The sequence below is a fragment of the Centroberyx affinis genome, unplaced genomic scaffold (assembly GCF_046629955.1).
Source record: "Centroberyx affinis isolate AG114_WGS23_722 - 3 ecotype Tasmania unplaced genomic scaffold, CSIRO-AGI_Caff_v1 ptg008571l_1, whole genome shotgun sequence".
In the NCBI taxonomy this organism is placed as follows: Eukaryota; Metazoa; Chordata; class Actinopteri; order Beryciformes; family Berycidae; genus Centroberyx; species Centroberyx affinis.
This window is the reverse complement of record NW_027284241.1, coordinates 20,999-43,190: the sequence shown is the minus strand read 5'-3', so window position 1 is coordinate 43,190 and position 22,192 is coordinate 20,999. Positions and strand designations below refer to the sequence as shown.

The 22,192-nt window shown below is 41.2% G+C and overlaps 1 protein-coding gene across 1 annotated transcript; it reads left to right on the top strand.

Moving 5' to 3' along the window:
- Positions 1-909: 909 nt before the first annotated feature.
- arl6ip1 (ARL6 interacting reticulophagy regulator 1) lies at positions 910-11,262 on the top strand. Its single transcript, XM_071514363.1, has 6 exons — positions 910-1,047; positions 2,239-2,372; positions 3,388-3,507; positions 5,332-5,449; positions 6,009-6,093; positions 10,051-11,262. The coding sequence occupies exons 1-6, from the start codon at positions 1,012-1,014 to the stop codon at positions 10,167-10,169; spliced, it is 612 nt and encodes a 203-aa protein (XP_071370464.1). The 5' UTR covers positions 910-1,011; the 3' UTR covers positions 10,170-11,262.
- The last annotated feature ends 10,930 nt before the right edge of the window (positions 11,263-22,192 follow it).

Here is a 22,192-nt window from a genome sequence, read left to right as displayed (position 1 = left end):
GGCAAAAAAAAACGCGATCTGTTTGTATGGGGTTTGGTTTAGCCAGTGGGCTAAATGAGTGAATGACTAAAGGCTTTCAATAATAATCTTGTCCAGGTTGGACCAGTCTAAGTAAAGTATTTTGTGATCTAAACCTTGTCTTTTGTGGTGTGTATTGAGAAAAAACAGTGAAACCAGCCTTTACTCTGTTTACACAAATAAAAAGTTTCACAAATCTGGAAAAGGGTTTAAAACAATCTTTAGGTTCTCACTGACAATTTAGCCCAGGTTGGACCAGTCTAAATACAGTAGTTTTTGATCTAGACCATATATTTTATTGTGTGTATAGAGAAAAAACAGTGAAATCAGCCTTTACTCTGTTTTCACAAATACATTAAATGTTTCACAAATATAAAATAGTGTTATACTTAGACTAAAGGCTTTCATTAATAATCTTGTCCAGGTTGGACCAGTCTAAGTAAAGTATTTTGTGATCTAAACCTTGTCCTTTGTGGCGTGTATTGAGAAAAAACAGTGAAACCAGCCTTTACTCTGTTTTCACAAATAGATAAAAAGATTCACAAATCTAGAAAAGGGTTTAAAACAATCTTTAGGCTCTCACTGACAATTTAGCCCAGGTTGGACTTCTGACCTCTGTTTGAATTTGAATGTCAAACGAATGTCAAATATCATGCTATCTTTATCTTTAGCGGTCAGAAATATATATATATTTTTGTAATATTTTATACCCAATACCCAATAGACATGTCTAGATAAGAGATTACAAAGTGGACATCATTGGCATAATCCTTCTAGGCCTTTGCCTTTGCTGGGAACTTCGTTTCCCAGAATGCCGTCTGTTGGGTTTGACGCAATTTTTGAGATAAAAACATCCTGCCAGGGTTTGTCCGTTAGTGACGCTGAAGCTAGAAGAGGAGGTGTGTGCGGCTGCACTCCGGGGCCGTTTCTGCAAAAAATACCTTTGAAAACAAGGAAATTCTTAGAAATAATAACCAACCCTGTTTTGTAACGATGGCTGAAGGAGACAATAAAAGCGCTAACATACTAGTGAGTATTAACAAATCCATCATTACTAGCTAATTTAAAGGATTCTGACATTATTGTCGTTTTGTTTATAGCGATAGCAGAGACTGTTAGCTCTTGCTAATCTGTTGGCGTTTTGGAGGCCGAGTTATTGTGGCCTTTGTCTGTGGATTAACGTTAGTTCAGTTAGCTGCAACTTTGCACCTCAAAGTAATAAGATAGCTACCGCTAAATCGCTTATCCGACCATCTGCCAAACTGGTGCTGTTCGTTGGTGACGCTGACGTTAGCTAACGTTAGCTAGTTTAATACGCCCTTCACTAACTACAGTAACGAGAACTTGGCTAACGTTACTGATGTAATCTTGTCAACTATCCGCAGTAAGCCTACAAACCTTAGATAACCCTGATCCTGGCGCAATTGTGACCGTTTCGTATGACCTAACTCAATGCTAACAACGTTTCTTCACGCTCATTAGCCCCAATACGTTCGGTTCTACTGAATGGGCACAACGTTAGGTCAAATTTCATTCAAAAGTCTGGCAGTTAAATGTTGCCTTGCTTATCGGCAAAGGTCACACCTCTTGAGAGTATGACTTCAGGCTTTGTACGTATTGATAGGGTCCATTTTTCAATTCGGCATACACCCAATAAACAAAGCAACGCTCATTTCCAAACAATGTCAACTTTCAAAAATTGCTTCACCGCTTCTTCCCATAATTTTCTTCCACCTAAAAACACCGCGCAGGGCGGTAGCGAGCAGCACGAACCAATTGTAAAACTTCAGATTTTAATGAAATAAAGTGTTGCTTGGGGGATTATATGTGTGCCGAATTTCCCAGTCGCACCTAAGTATTCACAAAATATTTTAAATCGTGTTATACGCGGTATGTATATTTACCTTTGAAGCAAACGAACATTAAATTGCCTATTTTTTTAATGGCGTTTGGCGTGACAGCACGTGCGTCACGCCAAACACGTATTATCCAGAGCAACAGACAATTGATGCAATAGTAGAATAATCCCAAATTAATTTTTTGCAAAAACATGACAACAAGTAGCCCAATCATTGGACAGGGTACACCTGCAGTTTCTCTCTACCAACCTGAGCCTCATATTTTTGGCTGTCAAGAAAACCGCTGCTCCTCCTAGTAGTTTTGATGTATTTGTAACCTGTTTGTTCATTAGTTCATATATATATGTGTGTGTGTGTGTAGGCTCAGGAAACGGCCCAGCTGGAGGAGCAGCTGCAGGGCTGGGGGGAGGTGATCCTGGCCGCGGACCGGGTGATGCGCTGGGAGAAGCCATGGTACCCCGGGGCCCTGGTCGGCGCCACCACCGTGCTCTTCATGTGAGTCCCTGCACTGTTATGCTACCACGGTTACAGACTGCTGTGCACATATTTGGCATATTTCCCTGTGAGTCATGACACTCAGACTCGCATGTCAACATTTAAGACAGCAGACGGATCGATCCGTTAGACGGCAAACAGATTGATCCGCTCTCCAACAAGTATGTGTTTTCTAAGTCTGACTCAAAGGTTGGATGGAAGGAAGCTTAAGCCGTTTCCTTCCCAAGTCAGTGGAGCACAAGGTCTGAGTGAGGAATATAACAATGTAGATTAGTAGCTTTAAAACGGATTAGATTTGTTAAATGAGCTTAGCTTGCACCATTCTTGTTGGCTTGTCAGAAAGCACCTCGAAAATATTGTTCAGCAGAGGAAGTATTCAAACCGTCACACCAAGGAATCGATTTGTGTTAGGTTATGGAATGCATTTTTTGCTAACACACTGCATTCCTTCTTTTCATATGCACATACCCCCTCTGACGTCATGTCAAAACAAAGTAGCTATTTTGAAGAAAATAACAGAAAATGACTGACAGATTCTTCTCAGTTGATACATGGATATGCAATAGGGCTGAACAATTAATCAAAATTTTATCGAAATCGCAATATGGCCTACTGCAATTTTCAAATCACAGGAGAATATTTGTTAAAGGTGAAATGTGTCAAAATACCATTTTAAATGAAATATTGTGGTGCTGCAGAGATGTCCTGGCCTACACATCATATTCTACAGACTTCAGAAAACATCTTTGTTTGGTACAGATCCCCGCAAAAATCACACCATAATCATTTAAATACGTTTTTCAATGAAACTGAGAATAATGATGTAAAAATGATCATTCCCTCTAATATCGCGAATCATATCGCAATTGCAGAATCAGTCAAAATAATCGCAATTAGATATTTTTTCAAAAGCGTTCAGCCCTAATATGCAGCAAGCTCTTAGTTCCAGTGTGAGCAGTAGTAATGGAACAGGCTTGTAACCGTGTCCAACTGCTCTGTCCTCCTCCCTCTCCAGGCTGATTTACTACTTGGACCCGTCGGTGCTGACTGGGCTCTCCTGCACGGTCATGCTGCTCTGCCTGGCTGACTACCTGGTGCCCACCCTCGCCCCCCGGGTCTTCGGCTCCAACAAGTGGTGAGAGCCCAGGGTCGGGTCGGGTCGGGTCGGGCGGGGGCTATTGGATGAAGTCACACTGCTGGGGGGGGGGGCACACACACACTACAGAGCCTGTTTATTTCCTACTGTGGAAAATACGAATCATTTGCCCCACTTCTTGTTTAAGGGTTTCCGCTGTTCACAGAATTCCTGGAATATCATGAAAGTAAGGGAATTTGATAAACTTTCAGGGAATTTGCCAAATGGGTCAATAGATAATTGTATTTTCTATTTTTTGTATTGTTTCACATACTCATTGCGTTAGATGTTTTTCAAGTTTATGATGGTTGTATTGCCACTAGGGCTGCAACTAACCCTAACCCTAACCCTAACCCTCTATAAAATGTCAGAAAATTGTGAAAAATGTGGATCAGTGTTTCCCAAAGCCCAAGATGACGTCCTCAAATGTCTTGTTTTGTCCACAACCCAAAGATATTCAGTTTACTGTCATAGAGGAGGAAAGAAACCAGAAAATATTCACATTTAAGAAGCTGGAATCAGAGAATTTTGACGTATTTTTCTTAAAAAATGACTTATTATTATAAAAATAGTTGACAATTAATTTAATAGTTGACAACTAATCGATTAATCGTTGCAGCAACCAAATCATCCATTCCAGCTTTACTTGATTCTTGCACAACACTGAGGCCAAAGAACCATTTGAATATCACTTGAGGGAAAAAAGGGCATTTACTCATTATGGCAGACTTCTTCTTTTTTTTTTTTCAGTCGCTGTCCTTTTCCTCACGCCATTCCTAATGCAACGCGATCCTCCCAATCTGACACCTGAAGCCAGTCCTATAAGTCACTTCATGGAGCCCTAGACATTCTCCCCCCCACCCCCCCACCCCCGGCTCTTGTAGAACCGTTCCCTCTCTCAGCTGTGCGTCGCCGCCTGCGAGAACCAGACACCCGGGGCCCGGGATTGAGTGACGGCCCTGCAGTTGGCACGGTGTGTTAGGGTGTCTTCAGCTCCTCAATATGTATCCTGGCGTCAGCAGAGCATGACTTGCACCCTTTTTTTTTTTTGTTGCTGCTGCACCTTCCGACGGGCTGATGCAGTGCAGGAGAACGCAGGGTACAGGCGGCATTAAAAACGTCCCGCTGAGAGTGAATCATTAGACGGGCCGTTAAGAGGAGAGAGAGAGAGTGGTCGGGGGGGGATATAAGCAGCAGCCTTTTTGTCTGCAGGAAATGAGCTGGGGGGGTGGGTGATATTAATGCTTCTGGGTTTGAAGGGTGGCGTCGTATTTTTAGAGTAGAGCCAGGAGAGCGGGGGGGGGGGGGGTATTGATCTGTACAGTCTGTTCGACATGCCTCAGACTTGGTCGGCCAGGCCTACTCGCTTGTAAGCCTGTAGCCTCACAAGGCCGGCAAAGTCAGGAGTGTCTGAGCGTGAGCGCAGAGTAAGTGGAGCTATTTGAGTCACGGCCCCCCCCCCTCCCCCCCCGTTTGGCTCCCTGTCAACAAAGCCTAAAATAGGGAACGATGGCTAAGCAGAAAAACGAAGGCCGACCGTCTCACCCTTCTCTCGTCCTTGCTAGTGTTGTAAATGCCCGTATCGGCTAGTGAGGCCGTTGCTCTCGATGTGACAATACCACATGCTTCCTCATCACGGGCTAGATGGGGGGGGTTTGAGGCCGAGCGCTTCCTCATTTTCAAAAGTCCCGTTTTTTTGGGGCCCGGGACACGCCCTCGGGACGCAAAGCTTGTTTAATTTCTTCTGGGATGTTGCGGTTTGTCTTTTGTTTTTGACCTCCTGTCCCCCCCCCCTCCTCCCTCCTCCTCCCTCCCCCCGTGCAGGACCACCGAGCAGCAGCAGCGTTTCCACGAGATCTGCGGTAACCTGGTGAAGACCCAGCGCCGGGTCCTGGGCTGGTGGAAGCGTCTCTGCGCCCTGAAGGAGGAGAAGCCCAAAATGGTATTCAGATCTCGCGAGCTCAACCCCCCCCACACACACACACACACACACACACACTCATGAACTGAATTTGTACATAATGCGAGAACAGGAGCAGTCTGCAGTGCTGCAGTAAATGTTGGAGCCTTGCTATCTTGTGTTTTTTTTTTTTTTTTTTTTTTTACAATGAGGGCTTTCTCTAGGCTCCAGATAAATGTATCCTCAGTCAGCTGATTTAGCTCTGCTGCTCCATTTAGCAAGTCATAAACTAGGTTACAGACTGCGCTAAACGGGTTTCTTGCAGCGCGCCCAGCATTATCAGGCATGCCTTAACACTGTTAAGACACACTATGAATCAATTCAGATTCAGCAACAGTCAATGAATGTTTTGTCGCTTTCAAAAAAGAGCATTTACTCTGTTGATAAAACATAAATTGAGTTATATAGCAGTACATTTGACAAATGATTTTAATGAGTTTAAGGCTCCCTTGGGACGTTACAGTTTGTGTGGTGGAGCAGCTGACCGCTGTGCCGTTTGACTTGAACGTCCTCATCAGTTTGACCTCCCTGTTCTCCGCAGTACTTTGCCTCAGTGATCAGCAGTCTGCTGGCAGTGGCCTGGATCGGACAGCAGGTGCATAACCTGTTCCTCACATACCTGATCGGTGAGTAGGTTTACACACACACAAACACGCATGCGCACTTGCTGCATTGTTTCAGCAACACATTCTTTAATCACAGCCTTAAAGGAATAGTTTGCCCAAAAATGAAGATTCTGTCATCATCTCCTCCCCCTCATGCCAGTTGAAACACAGGTGAAGTTTGTCCATATAACACATAGGGAGGCTGCAGCACAACTCCATAGCAGCCTTCTCCAAAACAACTGAAGTCAGTGGGGACCAGTTCTTCAGAGTTCCAAAAAGACCTACAGTATATTTACACCATCATTTAGTGCAAATCTTAACTACAGCTGATTGATGTGCAACAAATAATGGTGTATAGGTCTTTCTATTCACAGTGTGATTGTTTGGCTGTTTTTGTTTTGGAACTCTTCAGTTGTTTTGGAGAAGGCTGCTACCAAGTTGTGCTGGCAGCCTCCCTGTGTGTTATATGGACTAACACATTTCACCTGTGTTTCATTTGGCATGAGGGGGAGTAGATGACAGAATTTTCATTATAGGGTGAACTATTCCTTTAAGCTGGCCAAAGTCATTAATTGAAGGAACTGTGTGGCGTTGCACCTCCATCCTCTAATTTGGCTCTGGTCACTGATGTATAGCTTTCCCTGTTAAGTAAGGCTGCTAAAGTGTATTAAAGATTTAGCATTATTCCAGCAGAAACACACAGTGAAATATTGTCCTGTGCCTGCTGGTAGTCTTGAGAAGGGGAGGTGGATTTGCCTGTGGTGGGATGTGTTGAGATTAAAATGGCCACTCAACTGATTTTCATGCGTTTTGATGGTTAGTTTTATATTGCATGTGTTGCCCTCAGTGGCAGCTGTTTTGCATGTGTGTTGTAACTCTAGAGTAGAACCACGGCAGCACTTTTTTTTTTTTTTTTTTTAAAGTAGCTTTGTCTTTCCCCATAATGCGACATCTGCCAGTTAACCACCAGGCTTCCTGGTATTGTGACTCAGCAGTGCAGTATCAGTCATGTAGATCAATGCCTTGATCCCTCTAGAGATACTTTCTAACACACACAGCCTTTGCTCTGAATTCATCCAGCAGTGGTATGTCTCCACAGCAAGGAAATAACAACCACTGCTGGAGACAAATAGGAATTTAAAATGACAGTAAAATTTTATCTAATTTCCGGCTAGCTGGTTATCAACTGGCTCTGTCAACCCAGGGTTTTCCAATCCAGCTGTGAGCCCGTTCACAGAAAAGGGGCGGGGTTTGTAACAAATGGCCAATCACGTGCAACATGGACAGATCAAGAGCATGTTGTAAGATAAAGTGCTATTGATCTCTGTGCGGAAGTTAGGCTGTTGCAGCTGCAAAAGTATTACGATTCAGTAGGGACAAGGAAATGGAATACAAGTACACAACTAGAATATAAAAAGAATCAATAAAAATAGTAGAAAATAATGAAACAATAAGAGCACTATGAATCATTGTAGGATTATTTAAGCATATGCTGCCGACAATTTCAACACATTATGTAGACTATAAAAGTGGGTATAGGAAAGAAATGGATTATTAGCACAAATTAGCTATTATAATGAATAAATATGAGTAATACAAAGCATTATAAGTGAAAACTACTGCTGCTGCCAAGGCTAGGGAGGAAAATCGCAAAATAAATAAATAGGCTTGTCACTGCTCCGTCATTAATTTCCAGTTGGCATATTCATTGTTACAGTATTGTGTCGTCATACTGAGGCTGGGAAAAGATTTTTTTCTAGTCTGCCTCATGTTCCCCTGGGCTGTGGTGATGGGAATATGAATGCACTCTGTTGCATCACTCACTCTGGCAGAATTTCAGCACACTTGACATGCAACAGTAAACTTCATGAATTATTGATAACTATAGTCAAGACACCTGCTATTTAACAGAAGCCCTCTTTTCTAGCCAGAGTGGGCAAATGATCCACTACAAACATTTATTATATCCGTGATGTAATAAATCATCATGGAAAGCAAAGTGGTTCTGCTGGTCTGTAAACAGCCATTCTTACTATCTGGTGATTCTATAGTATAGTTTAGTACAGTTGAGTTCTTCTTATTTCTGTCTTTCTTTTCAAAGACAATGGAATATTGGAAATATTTTTGTTCGTATCTGGTTTTGGAGATGGATTTGTTGACCAAAAATCCAGGATTTATCATTCATTCATTGTCTCCCAGATGTATTGAACTCATGTTTTGTCATCAAGTATCCTAAAGAAATAATTTTTAGCCCTGCAAACTGCACTATAAATTGGACTACAACAGGTGAAAACTAGTCAAAATGAAATTATCTCCAGGGTTATTCTAATTTTGGATTTTCATGTTTCTTTCTTTTTTTTTTTTTTTAAGGTTTAAGTTCAGAACATATGTTTTATGTTTGCAACAGCTAATACCATGAAATATAAATTCTTTTATGAATGTATCTACTTGAATTTTCCAATTAGCGTTCAGTAAAAATCCCAAATTAATTCTCTTTTCACCCTGCACCTAATTAAAATGACAAAAACATCCCACCTATGTTTTTACTTTATTCTCTTCAGGTTTACATGTAGAGAAGATGGTTATAGTTCAGTCTTGTTTACATTTTTATTTCCGTTTTTGACAGAAATAAAAATGTTTTAACACCTAGTTTTCGTTTTAGTTTACAACGATAACCTTGACCAACCCTAAGCACTGTTGTTCCACTAAAATAACACACACAGCTACCTATCAGCCATACAGCTGTGCAGTGATGCCTCAGGGAAAGTGGCGGTTGGTGACTCAGTGCATCAGCAGGTCTGCTGGCTGTGTGGCAGCTAATCACCAAGAGCATAAGCTGAGACATGTCAAGCTCTCCACACAGCCAAGGATGACTGGTGGAAAAGCTTAAGGCTGGAATTACTGGTTTTGAAATGTGCAGACCTATGAGGAAGCACAACATTTCAAAGGAGAAAATACCTCCGGATAAATTCTCTGGGGACGGAGGGGAAGATCAGGGAATTTTACAAATGGGTCACTATACAGGAAGATGGTAGCCTGGTGTCCAGACCCTATGAATCGCAGTTTTCAGCACTCTTCAAATTTGCGTGGTGATTCATAAGGGTCTGGACGCAAGCCTATCCACCACTGATTCGGTGATGTCATTTCTTGCCCCAACCGATTGGTTGCTGTCAGTTCTCAATGATCAAACTCTTTGACCGATCACAGTAGCAAAGCAGATTGACGTAATCTGGAGGTGACTGTGGGAACACTTGTGATTTAATAACCATGCAATTTGAACGTGATCTCAGCTCTAACTCGTCTATGGAGAATACACTACATATATATATATATATATATATATATATATATATATATATTTAACAAAAGAGGGATTTATCATAAAATGGTTGCCTGATATCAGACAGAATTGTCAACTCGTTCCACTCCATCTCCATCTTCAGTCTGACATTGCCTCCACTCTGACCGATTTCCGTGGGGGGGGGGGGATTCGATTTTCCCTAACCAATCACTAGAGACCAACGTATCCGCCTGAATCTAGGGCTGCAACTAACGATTATTTTCATTGTCGATTAATCTGTCGATAATTTTCTCGATTAATCGATCCGTTGTCTGGTCTATAAAATGTCAGAAAATGGTGAAAAATGTGGATCAGTGTTTCCCAAAGCCCAAGATGACGTCCTCAAATGTCTTGTTTTGTCCACAACCCAAAGATATTCAGTTTACTGTCATAGAGGAGGAAAGAAACCAGAAAATATTCACATTTAAGAAGCTGGAATCAGAGAATTTTGACTGATTTTTCTTAAAAAATTACTCAAACCGATTAATCGATTATCAAAATAGATCCAGATCTTTAAGACTTAAGACGGCTAATGACTTTAATATACTCCATTGTCACCTTCATTTTCAGACCAGCAATAATTTAGTGGACTAAACCATTTCTGTTTTGTCCCCCCTCCCCCCCCCCTCCCCCCTCAGTGACCTTCCTGCTGCTCCTGCCCGGCCTGAACCAGCACGGCGTCATCACCAAGTACGCCGCCATGGCCAAGAGGGAGATCAACAAGCTGCTCAAACAGAAGGAGAAGAAGAACGAGTAGACGGAAGGAGTCGGGGCGAAGAGAGGGGGGGGGAAAATCTCTGAAAGACGGAAGTACGGCGATATAAAAAAAAAAAACGGGGAAGACGGAAGTTTATCGAAGAGAAGGAAGGAGTAGAGCAAAGAAGAAAAAAAAAGAAAAGCCTCCTGCTTCATCGGTCTCTGCCGCAGAGCAAAACCGGGTTTTCACACATTGAAGAAGTTTCAGTTCTCCCTCCCACCCTTTGACATTTCAACCCCATCACCCTGTGGAATTATTATTATTATTATTTTTTTTTTTTTCATTCTATTCATCTGAACTCTCACGCATGCAACCGTCACGTTGGGGTTATTTAATTCTAGCACTGTACTTCTCACCAAGTCGAGTTGGCCATGTTCCATACGCCACAATGAAGTGTTCAAAACGCACACACACACACACACACACACACACACACACATCCCCCTCTTACACACACTTGAGGTCTTCCCTTCTGTTTCTTAGTGGGCTTTTTTTTTTTTTTTAAGATGTCAGTAATGCTTTTTTTTTTTTAAGCCATTCCCTCTATTAGTGAAAGAAAGCGACTACTGAGCAGAGTTTATGTAGCATTACTGCATCATTTTTAATCTCGCATACATTGCTTAGAGTAATGAGTCTTTTGTCACATAAGAACAGGTTCACTTTTTTTTTTTTTTTTTTTTTTTTTTTCTCTCGCTTATTCTGCTTTGGTTGTATTTAAATATAGTATTGAAAACAAAACTGGATTCAAAAGCAGAGCTCTTCTGTGGCATCTAGCCTGTTTGTAGATGCAAGCCTACTGCTGTACTGCTGCTAGCTGGACTCTGGTCTTTTAGCTCTTATACACCCCCCCCTCCCCTCCTCACAGTCTAATACTCTGGTGTGGGGTGCTCTATGTAAATAGGCCTGTCCCTCTGTCTTCTTTACTTCGTCCTTTTCTCTGTTCTTGTGATTAGTCTTGTCTTTTTTGTTTGTTTTTTTTTCAATCTCAATTTCTGTTCAGACCTCTGTCCTTCATTTTCACCTGTTTGTTTCTTTATTGGAGATCTTTATGAAAAATGAATAAAGTGTGATTTAAATGAACCCTTTTTTTTTTTGGCCTTTGGGGTTTTTTCGGCGGGTTTTGAGATGGATGCTACCACTCGGTTTTGTACTTCATCCGAGGAAAGGCACTACTGGAGCCAGTGCGTTCACACTGCGCACACTTGGTTTTGCCTTTCATAACGTTGCATTGTTGTGATGAGTTAACCTAGCTAGCAAGCAAGCACTAATTAGATAGCATTAATCGAAAAGAAACAGGAAAAAACTCAAACCCCATGATCAATGCAACCGTTGTCCCAACTGTTTTCGGGGGTTTTTTTTTCGGTCACCTTTCAAATGAAAGTTGTACAGAACTGGGAAGCTTTGAACGGCTGTAATCACATTTTCATTCATTTTCCACTTGCTAGGTGGAACTATTGGTCATGAAGCAAAATCACATCGGTAGGGGAAACAAGGAAGCACGGAAATCTGATTGGCTGTTGCCGGCCGATTGACCATGGAAAGTTCAGCCATGGCCATATTTTCTTGGCTTGTTGATGGTCCACACATCGACTGAGCTTCCCTGGTCACTCTGTAAGAAATGAAAGGACTTCCAGTGACTTAATCATGTTGTTTAGTGTGAACGCGTGTTCAATTTTGAGGGTGAATTTGATATGGTTGACTTGGTAAAAATTTGTCCAACAAACTTCTAAAAAAAAAAAAAGGGCAGGAATTAGTTTATTCGGCTTTACCACTTAAACACTCTAAACTTCGCCTTGGTCCTATTATTACTTTCCTTCTGTCAATATGGCATAAAACAGAAAAAGAATCAAATACAATTCAGAAATGGCACATAAACAGTCCAATTTTTCATAATAATTCACTCCTCTCAGCCAGGGGCGGTCTTACCATTAGGCAAAGGTAGGCGACTGCCTTGGGCCCCGGCAGCCAGAGGGCCCCCAAAAAAAGACAAGAATAGAACTAATGTAAAGCTTATTTTTAATCAGTATAAAATAAATACTTTTTGTTACAATAAATTATTTCAATTGTCAGTCATGGTCACCCACCCTAATCAGTCAGGCTATAGCAAGTTATTCCACTTCTAGTGCAATTTTGCTACTTGTCTACTATTTTGTTACTATTATAAATTTGTCTTGCCTCACCACCAAAAATTAAAAAAAAGCAAGCTACACAAATGGGGCAGAAAAACAAAAAGTGCCCTTGCATGCATAGTGTTCTCAGCCCCAACTTGATGGCAACTTGATGTAGAAAGGATGGATTAAAAAGGGAGAGGGTTGGGATTCAGGGGGCCCCATGCTTGCCTTTGCCCAGGGCCCCCAAATCTCTAAGTCCGCCCCTGCTCTCAGGAGCTGTCCCATTCTCATTTCCCGTGTGGAGGGATAAAGGTATACATGTTCTAGTAGATATTTATGATAATACTGGTCTCCTTTCTTTTAATGACTTACATAGTGCTTTCAGTCTACCTGCGTCATCATTTTTCCAGTATCTCCAACTATGATCATAAATTAAGGTTTATGGTGTTCCATGGAACACGTCACTCACTACACATACCATACACAAAATCCTATACAAACAAGGTCAGACAAAGGGCCTAGTGTCAGAACTTTACTCTTTACTCACAACAGCTACTCATAGATCTCTGTATATCCAGCAGGTGTGGTCTAGGGATCTGGGGATACCTTTGGATGATAGTAGCTGGGCTAGGATATGGGAATCCATTGTTGTTTCTTCTAAGAACCCAAACCATCAACAAATCCACTTCAATTTCATTCACAGAACCTATCTTACACCCAGAAAACCTTACCTCATGAAACGTATTCATTCCCCAATGTGTGACCTCTGCTCAGACAGTCAGACTGGCTCATTTAAGCATATATTTTGGGACTGCAGAGATGTAGTCCCAAGTTACTTTTACCTTATCAAAGATTCTAAGTGTTCACACATTCCTTGTCTTCCTATTATCTTGCTTCTTAATGATATGTCAACCTTAGATCTGACTCATTTACAGAGACGCATAACATTAGCTGGACTAACAGCTGCCAGGAAGATGTTAGCTGTCCGTTGGCAGCCACCTCATACACTTACATATTCACAATGGATTAATACTTAACCTTGATGTGATAAATATGGAGCTCTCTGTAGCCAAAATGCATGGTGCCAGTGGAAAAACTCTGCTTGGACAGAAGCCTTAGCCACAATTGAAGCATTATACAAGCTCCCTTTGAGCACTGCCATTTGATTATAAAATAATACTGGATAACAATCTAATGTATGTATGTGTATGAGTATATATATGTATCTGTACCGTATATATTGTATATATATATAGATATACTGTATGTATGTATGGATATATATATGTATTCTTGTGGGTTTTTTTTTTTTTTTTTTCTTCTTTGGGTTGGATTTACTGTATTTTGTAGCTATGGGAAAATATTTCATAATCATTTCCTTTTGCCATTTCCTTTTGAGAACTGATCCATATCTGTGTCGGGTGTGTGAGTGGGGGGGGAAGACGAGGGAGGGATGGGGAGTTGAGACGGGATGTGTTTCTAGAATGTTGTGTACTAACGTTTCCTTTAAATTCAAAAAAAGTTGATCACAAAAAAAAAAAAAAAAAGGGGGGCAGGAATTTACACCAGCTGCATGGCATACCTTTTTGGAGTACGTTGCAAAGACTTGGCTCAAGCCGTGCACATCACAGGAATAATGTGGCTTCCCCTTCCCCAGGAATGATTTTAAAAATGTAGTTCATATGTCTGGGGCGGCCGCATATCTCGCATGACTGAGGCTAATCTTTTCCCTCCGGGGCTGTTCCCGATTTTGAAATCACGTTCTTGTCAGTGGAAGATGTCTGGTGAGATGCCACACTGGATCCTCACTGTACTCGGCTCTAATCTGAAGCCTGACAAAGTATTCACATTTGAAACGGGGTAATATAGTTTCTGGATTATCATGGAATTTAGAGTGGTATATTCCAGACATTTGATGAATTTTCTGAGAAAGTCGTGGAATTTTACAAATGGGTCACTTTACGGGAGTATTAGCAGAATGTGTTTTCCAACTTGTTCCACGCATTCATCGCATTAGATGGTTTTCAGCCCGACTGGAGTGGAAACCGGAGTGAAAAACAACATTAACAAACTGGAAAGAAATCACATTTTTAGGTCATGGAAGTGCCCCAACTTGGAAAGGTGGTCATGGAAAAGTCATGGAATTTTTACGACAGGACCACTGTGGGAACACTTGGGAGTTTATTTTGTGTAATGACAAGAGGCTCAGGCGTTCACTTGAATATTTTTTCTCCATCCATGTAATTTAATGTGTCAGTAGAGTCTCAGAGCACAGCAGTCGGCCTCCCGGCGCCTCGTTGCCCACAGCACTCTGTCTCCTGACGGTCTACTGGGCTTCCTCGGACCGGCTGGCTGCCTCTGTTCACCTGTTAGACCACAGCAACACATCCTCTGGTTTGAGTCGGTGGGTACTTCTACATTCCCAATGAGTCAAGTGTAAGGTATTCTCACACAAGTGACGATAACACACGAGTATAGTTTGTGCGAGCCTGACTCAGACCTGAAATTCCAGAACTGTCTGCTCTATTGTGTCTGCAGATTTTCCCATTGAATTATTCAAAATCACAGCAATTACTAGCAATTTTAAGTGGTAGTATTTTTGACTGTTCCTTGCTTAAAGGTGCTAAGTGTAGCAATCAATCAACAAATTATCCCTCCACCTATTTTGAGACACTATAATTACCATAAAGAAATGCGACCATTACTGAGAAGACTGGCAGCCTCTACTCTGCATTTTACATTGTGTTCCACCAGGTCAGATTTGGAGGGAAATCTGCTGGATTGCTTTACGGCACAAAACAGGAAGAGGGCGCTGTTCTTCCAGAGCAAACGGAGCTAAAGCTTTCAGAGTTTCTGGAAACGGCAGAAGTAACAGGATTTATGGGAATTCCTAAAATGAATTATCGAAATGTGAGCTTTCTTCAATCAAATGACGATAAAATGTGGATACAATTTCTCTAGCTGTGCCTCACTCTCAAAATCACTCAAAATCCTCACTGAAACAGAATTATATTATACTATATAATATATATATAAATATATATACTGTATATATATATATATATATATATATATAAAACTGAACAACATCAGCATTACGTAGAAAAGGTTCTAAATCCTCTGTTACAAATACAATTTTACACTGTGCACCACCGGATTTGGCGGGAAATCTGCTGTGTTGCTTTACAGCACAAATGGAGATTGCTTTATGGCACAAAACAGGAAGAGGGCACTGTTCTTCCACAGCAAACAGCAAAAATGTTATGAGTTTCTAGACAGATGGTGGAAGGAGTGAAAGCCCGATGGAGGGGGCTTATGGGAAATGTGGTCTTAATTTTAACAAACATTAGCACGAACAATACCACTGGTGTGAGAGAGAGGCTACCAATCGTCGCCACCGTGCTCTCATTAGTTTGCGGCAATTATACCAAGGTATCACAATTAATTTGACAATGCCATATTGATGTTTAAAAATGCTACTCATAGCCCTTTTTAAATCAGTTTTACAGATGCACATAATAAGGAAGCACACTTGCTAGCTACATGTTTTTGGAAAATTTCATTTTAGCTTAAACTACTGATAATATTTTTGAACACAAACTAGCAACTAAGTGACAACTAAGTGACAACCAGTGGTGGAAAGTAAGTACATTTACTGAAGTACTTCCCTCCAAATCTGACCTGGTGGAACACAGTGGAAAATGCAGAGTAGAGGCTGCCAGTCTTCTCAGTAATGGTCGCATTTCTTTACGGCAGTGGTGGAAAGTAACTAAGTACATTTACTCAAGTACTGTACTTAAGTACAATTTTGAGATACTTGTACTTTACTTGAGTATTTCCATTTTATGCTACTTTGTACTTACACTCCACTACATTTTAGAGGGAAATATTGTACTTTCTACTCCATTACATTTATTTCACAGCTATTGTTACTAGTTATTTTTCAGATCAATATTTTATATTTAAAACATTTGATCATCTTTATAAAATAACTATAAAATAGAATTGTTATAGATTAGACTACCCAAAAGTATAGCAATTGTTAAGATTAGCTTCATGTTGACAACTTTAAAATGCTGCTTACATGTACATGTATGTCAATAAATCAGTATTTATATTCCAATAATTTATGAAAAATATAACTGTCTAAATGGGGACAGTTTGCATAATGAGTATGTTTACTTTGATACTCTAAGTACATTTTGCTGCCAATACTTACGTACTTTTACTTAAGTAAGATTTTGAATACAGGACTTTTACTTGTAATGGAGTATCTTTACATTGTTGTATTGCTACTTTTACTTAAGTAAAAGATCTCAGTACTTCTTCCACCACTGGTGACAACTAAGTTGGTTTGACCACATTAAGTGGTCAAACTAACCCAGTCCATGGAGTCCAGTCAGGTGTCGATGGGTTTGGGCAGACTACCTGTCAGTATGTTGTGCTGGTGCCACTGTGCTGGTCTGCCGCTGGCCCAGTGTGGAGAGCAGGCAGTCACTGGGTGTCTGTGGTCAGTCCCATTGGTTGTCCAGTAAGGAGTGGGGTCTTTTGGGTTGGTGATCTCTCTGACAGCCTGGCCACCGCGATGCTGAACCCAGTTTTCCAACTTCATGTCGGCCCTCTGGAGAAAGACCGTGGTAAAGGAGGGTGAGAGTGTGTTCTTGGTACAAGTCCTACTGATGTGAGCCAACAGTACAGGAGAGAGCAGGTGAAAACGATGCATTACTAATCTGAATAGTGCTGTCTGTCTCCAGTGACTGTGGAGTGACATTGCCTATCTGTGGTGAATATAGAGTACTACATGATCAGCTGCAAGCCTTCAATATCATGCATCTGTAGCTTTGTCTTTCTTTTTAATGGGTTTGCAATAAATTATCTGAATTTGAATCCTGTGTGCCACAATCCAGTGCCTGCCTCTGACCTGAGGCTGTATTACGGCAGAATGAAAAAAAACACCAAGATCAAAAGGCCTTGGAGTTTAGGATGCCATAGTATTGCTGAATAAACACAAAATGGCCACCAAATAACAGAAAAGGATCTGTTAGCAGTCTGAGCTATTAAATTTTGTTAAAAGCAAACATGATGCAGCACTAAGGGGGATTGCTCTTTAATAGTCTTTAATATAAAATAATAGAAATTGAAAGGAATACACCAAGTTTTTGGGGAGACTGGCCCCTTGGTCAACTGATGAGTGATGAGAACATAAACACCAAAATCATCACAGCATACATGTTGAGTGATAGTACACCACTAGCATTATACAGAGTACAAAGACTGTCCTTTTAGCAATTGTTAGTGTTTTTTATTATATGGCCTGTAGATTCATGTATTTCCTCTAATAGTGGCCGGTAGTCAATTAAAAGCCGGGGCTCCGATAATGTCCGGGGCCGTGGTCGACACGAACAAATAAAGGCCGGCTCCAAATAAAGGCCGGGGGAAAAAACAAAGGAAAAAACAACGGTGGATACCGGTAAACTCCTGGTGCCTGTTATATAATGTAACTGTAGTTTGTAGTAACGTACAAGTGCCACAAGATGGCAGTATGCCACAAGATGGCTCGGCCGGTGGAAGTCTCTGGAGCGTGCCGTCGTCGATTACCGTAATTATCGGTAATGCATTGCGGTAACAAAAAAACGGCTACCTAACGAACCCCAACAGAAGCAGATCAGAAAACAAGGAGGCTCCGTACTAAAATATGAGCAAATATACTTATCAAACAGAGGGAATTAGAAATAAAGGCCTGTCTCTAATATAAGCCTGCTTCCAATAAAGGCCTGGTACCCTCTGCAGTTGAGGTAAATAAAGGCCCGGGCCAATATTAGAGGAAATACGGTATTTAAATAAGCCCACCTTTAAAGATCAGTGTGACCCCTACCTTGAGATGGGCTGCAGCACCGGAACCAATGATCTACCGGGGACACATGGATTATTCTCATCATGTAACAGGGACAATCTACCAAAAACTTAGTGTATTCATTGAAGACCATATGATAATCTTCTAGACTGCTTGGCTTCTTGCATTGCGCTGCCACTCACTGGGGGGATGTCTTTGGGACCGTGCACTTCCTTGGTGTGTGACTGTAATCGGCAGGGTGAGGTGTTGCTCAGGTCCAGCCGGCTAAGATGCTGCGAGGGGAAACTGGGGTCTCGCAGATGGAAGATGAGAGGCTGTCCATTAGCTGCCCTGCCAGAATAACTCTGTAACAGGAGAGAAAAATTAAGAAAATCATCCTCAAATGGATGCCTCTGACTCTGAGTTCACTGTTCCACAGGCTGTTCAGTTTTGAAGGGAAAATCCACACTAAACCCGAATTCATTAACGTTCTTGATCTTAGACGATGTAGTTATTCATTGATATTATAAGTGGTACCTGTAGCATTTTTAAACATCAATATGTCATTGTCAAATTAATTGTGATGCCTTGGTATAATTACTGTAAACAAATGAGACCATGGTGGAGACGTTTTGTCACCTCTATCTCACACCAGTGGTATTGATAGTGGTAGTGTTTCTCCAAATTAAGACTACATTTCCCATAAGCCCCCTCCATCGGGCTTTCACTCCTTCCACCATCTGTCTAGAAACTCATAAAATTTTTTGCTGTTTGCTGTGGAAGAACAGTGCCCTCTTCCTGTTTTGTGCCATAAAGCAATCTCCGTTTGTGCTGTAAAGCAATGCAGCAGATTTCCCGCCAAATCCGGTGGCACACAATGTAAAATTGTATTTGTAACAGAGGATTTAGAACCTTTTCTACGTAATGCTGATGTTGTTCAGTTTTACATATATATAATTCTGTTTCAGTGAGGATTTTGAGTGATTTTGAGAGTGAGGCACAGCTAGAGAAATTGTATCCATATTTGATTGAAGAAAGCTCACATTTCGATAATTCATTTTAGGAATTTATCCAACTTTTTTAAGGACCTGCAGATACCCTGTTGAGGCTGACCTGGGTGTGGGTGGTGGTGTAGCAGGATGCTGAGGTCATGTCGCCCAGGGTCAGGGTGCTCTGGTGCATCAGACGCCCTGGCCTGGAGGCCCAGGCCTTACTTTGGCCCTGCTGTGCACTCTGGGACCCCCTACTGTCACTGTCCATTGGCACACTGTTCATGTTGTTATCCTGGCCAAAGCTCCTGATCACCATGGCTGTGTGCTTGTCCACAGGCATCCTGGTTTTCTACAACCCACCACCTAGCACAAACCAAGGGGTCATTCCTATGTTCTCAGGGTCCTATGTTCCCAGGGTCCTATGTTCCCCAGATTTATATGGCACATAATGGGAACATGACAAACGGTCCTATGTTCCCAGGGTCCTATGTTCCCCAGTTCTAGGGTTAGGGTTAGGGTTAGAGACCTTCAAAATAAAACAAACCATTGGTTTTGAAGCCTTGTTCCAATAAAAAAAAAGGATAATATTTATGAAATATTTCAACTTGAAACAGGTCAAATTTGACCCGAACACAATAGGAGGGTTAATGTGTGTTAACAGAATACTGAACTGGGGAACATAGAACCCTGGGAACATATGACCCTGGGAACATAGGACCCTGGGAACATAGGATCCTGGGAACATAGGACCCTGGGAACATAGGACCCTGGGAACATAGGACCCTGGGAACATAGGACCCTGGGAACATAGGATCCTGGGAACATAGGACCCTGGGAACTTAGGACCCTAGGAACATAGGACCCTGGGAACATAGATAAGCTCCCCAAACCAAGCACATCACTGCGTTGTTTTCCTGTCCTGGCATTCAAACTTCTACTCTAACCTTGGTAGTTATATTGAATTTCAGATCTTGAAGGACGACACCGGAACAGGAATGCATGTTTTTGGGATACTGGCTTGTTGGTAAACTTACATAGACACCAAGAACATTGTTCCCGGAGGTTTTGGTGCTCCATGCTAACACTTTAGCATATAATATGTTGAGTGATGGGGGAGCGTATCTATGTTCCCAGGGTCCTATGTTTAACCTTAACCCTAACCCTAAACCCTAACCCTAACTAACCATATTAAGCGAATACAGAGCTGGGGAACATCTTTTTCAGGTTCCCATTATGTGCTATATAGAGCTGAACATAGGACCCTGGTAACATAGGACCTTGGGAACATAGGACCCTGGGAACATAGGACCCTTTGTCATATTCCCATTATGTGCCATATAAATCTGGGGAACATAGGACCCTGGGAACATAGGAATGACTCCGAGTGGGGAGTAGGCCACTAGCATTATCTCAAAAGTGAGAAAATTCTTTAGCATACGAGGGATAGTAGGTGACTAGCATTATTCAAAGTAATAAGACTGACCTTTTAATAATAAAAAATTTGTTTGTGGTTTTTATGGCCTGTAGACTCATACATTTTGAAAATTGAAATATCATTAACTCAATATTGGCAATATAACCAGGTTTATTTTTGGGACTATTTCATGTGTGCAACCACATATTCATCCGCTGCGCAGTGATTTTTTTGCTCTACACAATCTCCCATCACCCGCCAGCTTGACTTCCTATGGAAACAGTAAGTTCAAAACAGTAAGTTATTTGTGTATTTTTGTGTACATTTTTATCTCCTACACAAAACTATCAGACTTAGCCAAATATAATTGAAGATTACAATTTAGTTGTAGAGCTGCTGCAAGTTATCATTTTCTCACTTTTGAGATAATGCTAGTGGCCTACCACCACCCAACATAACGTATGCTAAAACAGTGGTTCTCAACCTTTTTCATATCAAAGACCCCTAATTTAGTCCACATTAGGGCCATGGACCCCCACTTGATGAGCTTTTGTTGTCAGATATGATTTTGTCCAGAATTCCATGACTATCTGTACTGTAGGTAGAGAGATAACAGTGAAACTATGATCAAAACAGTCATTCTAAAATGACAAAATAATGAAGTTTAACAATTCATCAATTTGCTGGGGACTAGAGGTTTCTCAGTGCATTATTTTTCAAATAATGCACTGAGAAACCTCTAAAGAAAATATCTGTTCCTGCTTCAGTTATAGTGCAGTTATTGTCTTCCTTTCGATCGTCACATACAAAATATAATCCCTTTTGAAATATGTAACACACAAGAAAAATTCAAATCCACATGAAGAAACAAGCACAGACATTAATTTCATCCTCTCGTCTGCTACTCACCCAAGCTGAAGCCAAGACTGGTTTTGTGGAGCATTTGCTGTCATGGTGACAAGCAAACAAGAACGTTGCAGTGTGAATTTTACAACTAAGGCATATAGAATTTTTCTGAAGTTACAAATCAAAAGACCAAAATTTGCTCATGCAACAATGAAGTAAGTAAGTAAAATAATTCACACTCACAATGTTTTGCTCTAAATTAATGCAAGGCAATAAGGATTACATGCTTTTACCAAATTGGTACAAATACAGTATTTTTTTGCATTTGCTACCTGAGCACCTCTGTCAATTTTGTCCAGTCTGGAACCATCAGGTATTTAATTTTCCCAAGAAAAATATCCAGCCAAAATGATATTAATATGATGATATTTATGATATATAAGAAACCCTATGTGCCCAGTGATAGTTCAGTGATAGTTTTATCCCTCTATTGAGGGACTGTGTTCACAAGAATGTGTCTACACACACACACACACACACACACACACAGACACCACCATGACAAATAATGTCTTGCATGCACTGTGTAGGCTATCATGTACCATGGTGGACGGACATAATAAAAAAATCCAGAACAAAATTGTGGGATGGGATGGGGGAGGGTGTCCTGTGTGTGTTTATGTCTGTTTGGTGTGTGCTTTGTTGTGTGTTTTTCCACTGTGTCCATCCACCAAGATATCTTTGCAACTTTTTCAGCTCTTTTTGTGTACAGCAGTGGAAAAAAATAATGTATTTATGGAGGGAGCTGTAGTAAATGAAACTACATA

What these genes read in the sequence shown, in the direction of transcription:
- arl6ip1 (XM_071514363.1), top strand. Translation starts at nt 1,012, where the DNA reads ATGGCTGAAGGAGACAATAAAAGCGCTAACATACTA. An exon ending in GCCACCACCGTGCTCTTCAT is followed by an intron (nt 2,373 to 3,387) that starts GTGAGTCCCTGC and finishes CTCCCTCTCCAG; the next exon opens with GCTGATTTACTACTTGGACC. An exon ending in AGGAGGAGAAGCCCAAAATG is followed by an intron (nt 5,450 to 6,008) that starts GTATTCAGATCT and finishes TGTTCTCCGCAG; the next exon opens with TACTTTGCCTCAGTGATCAG.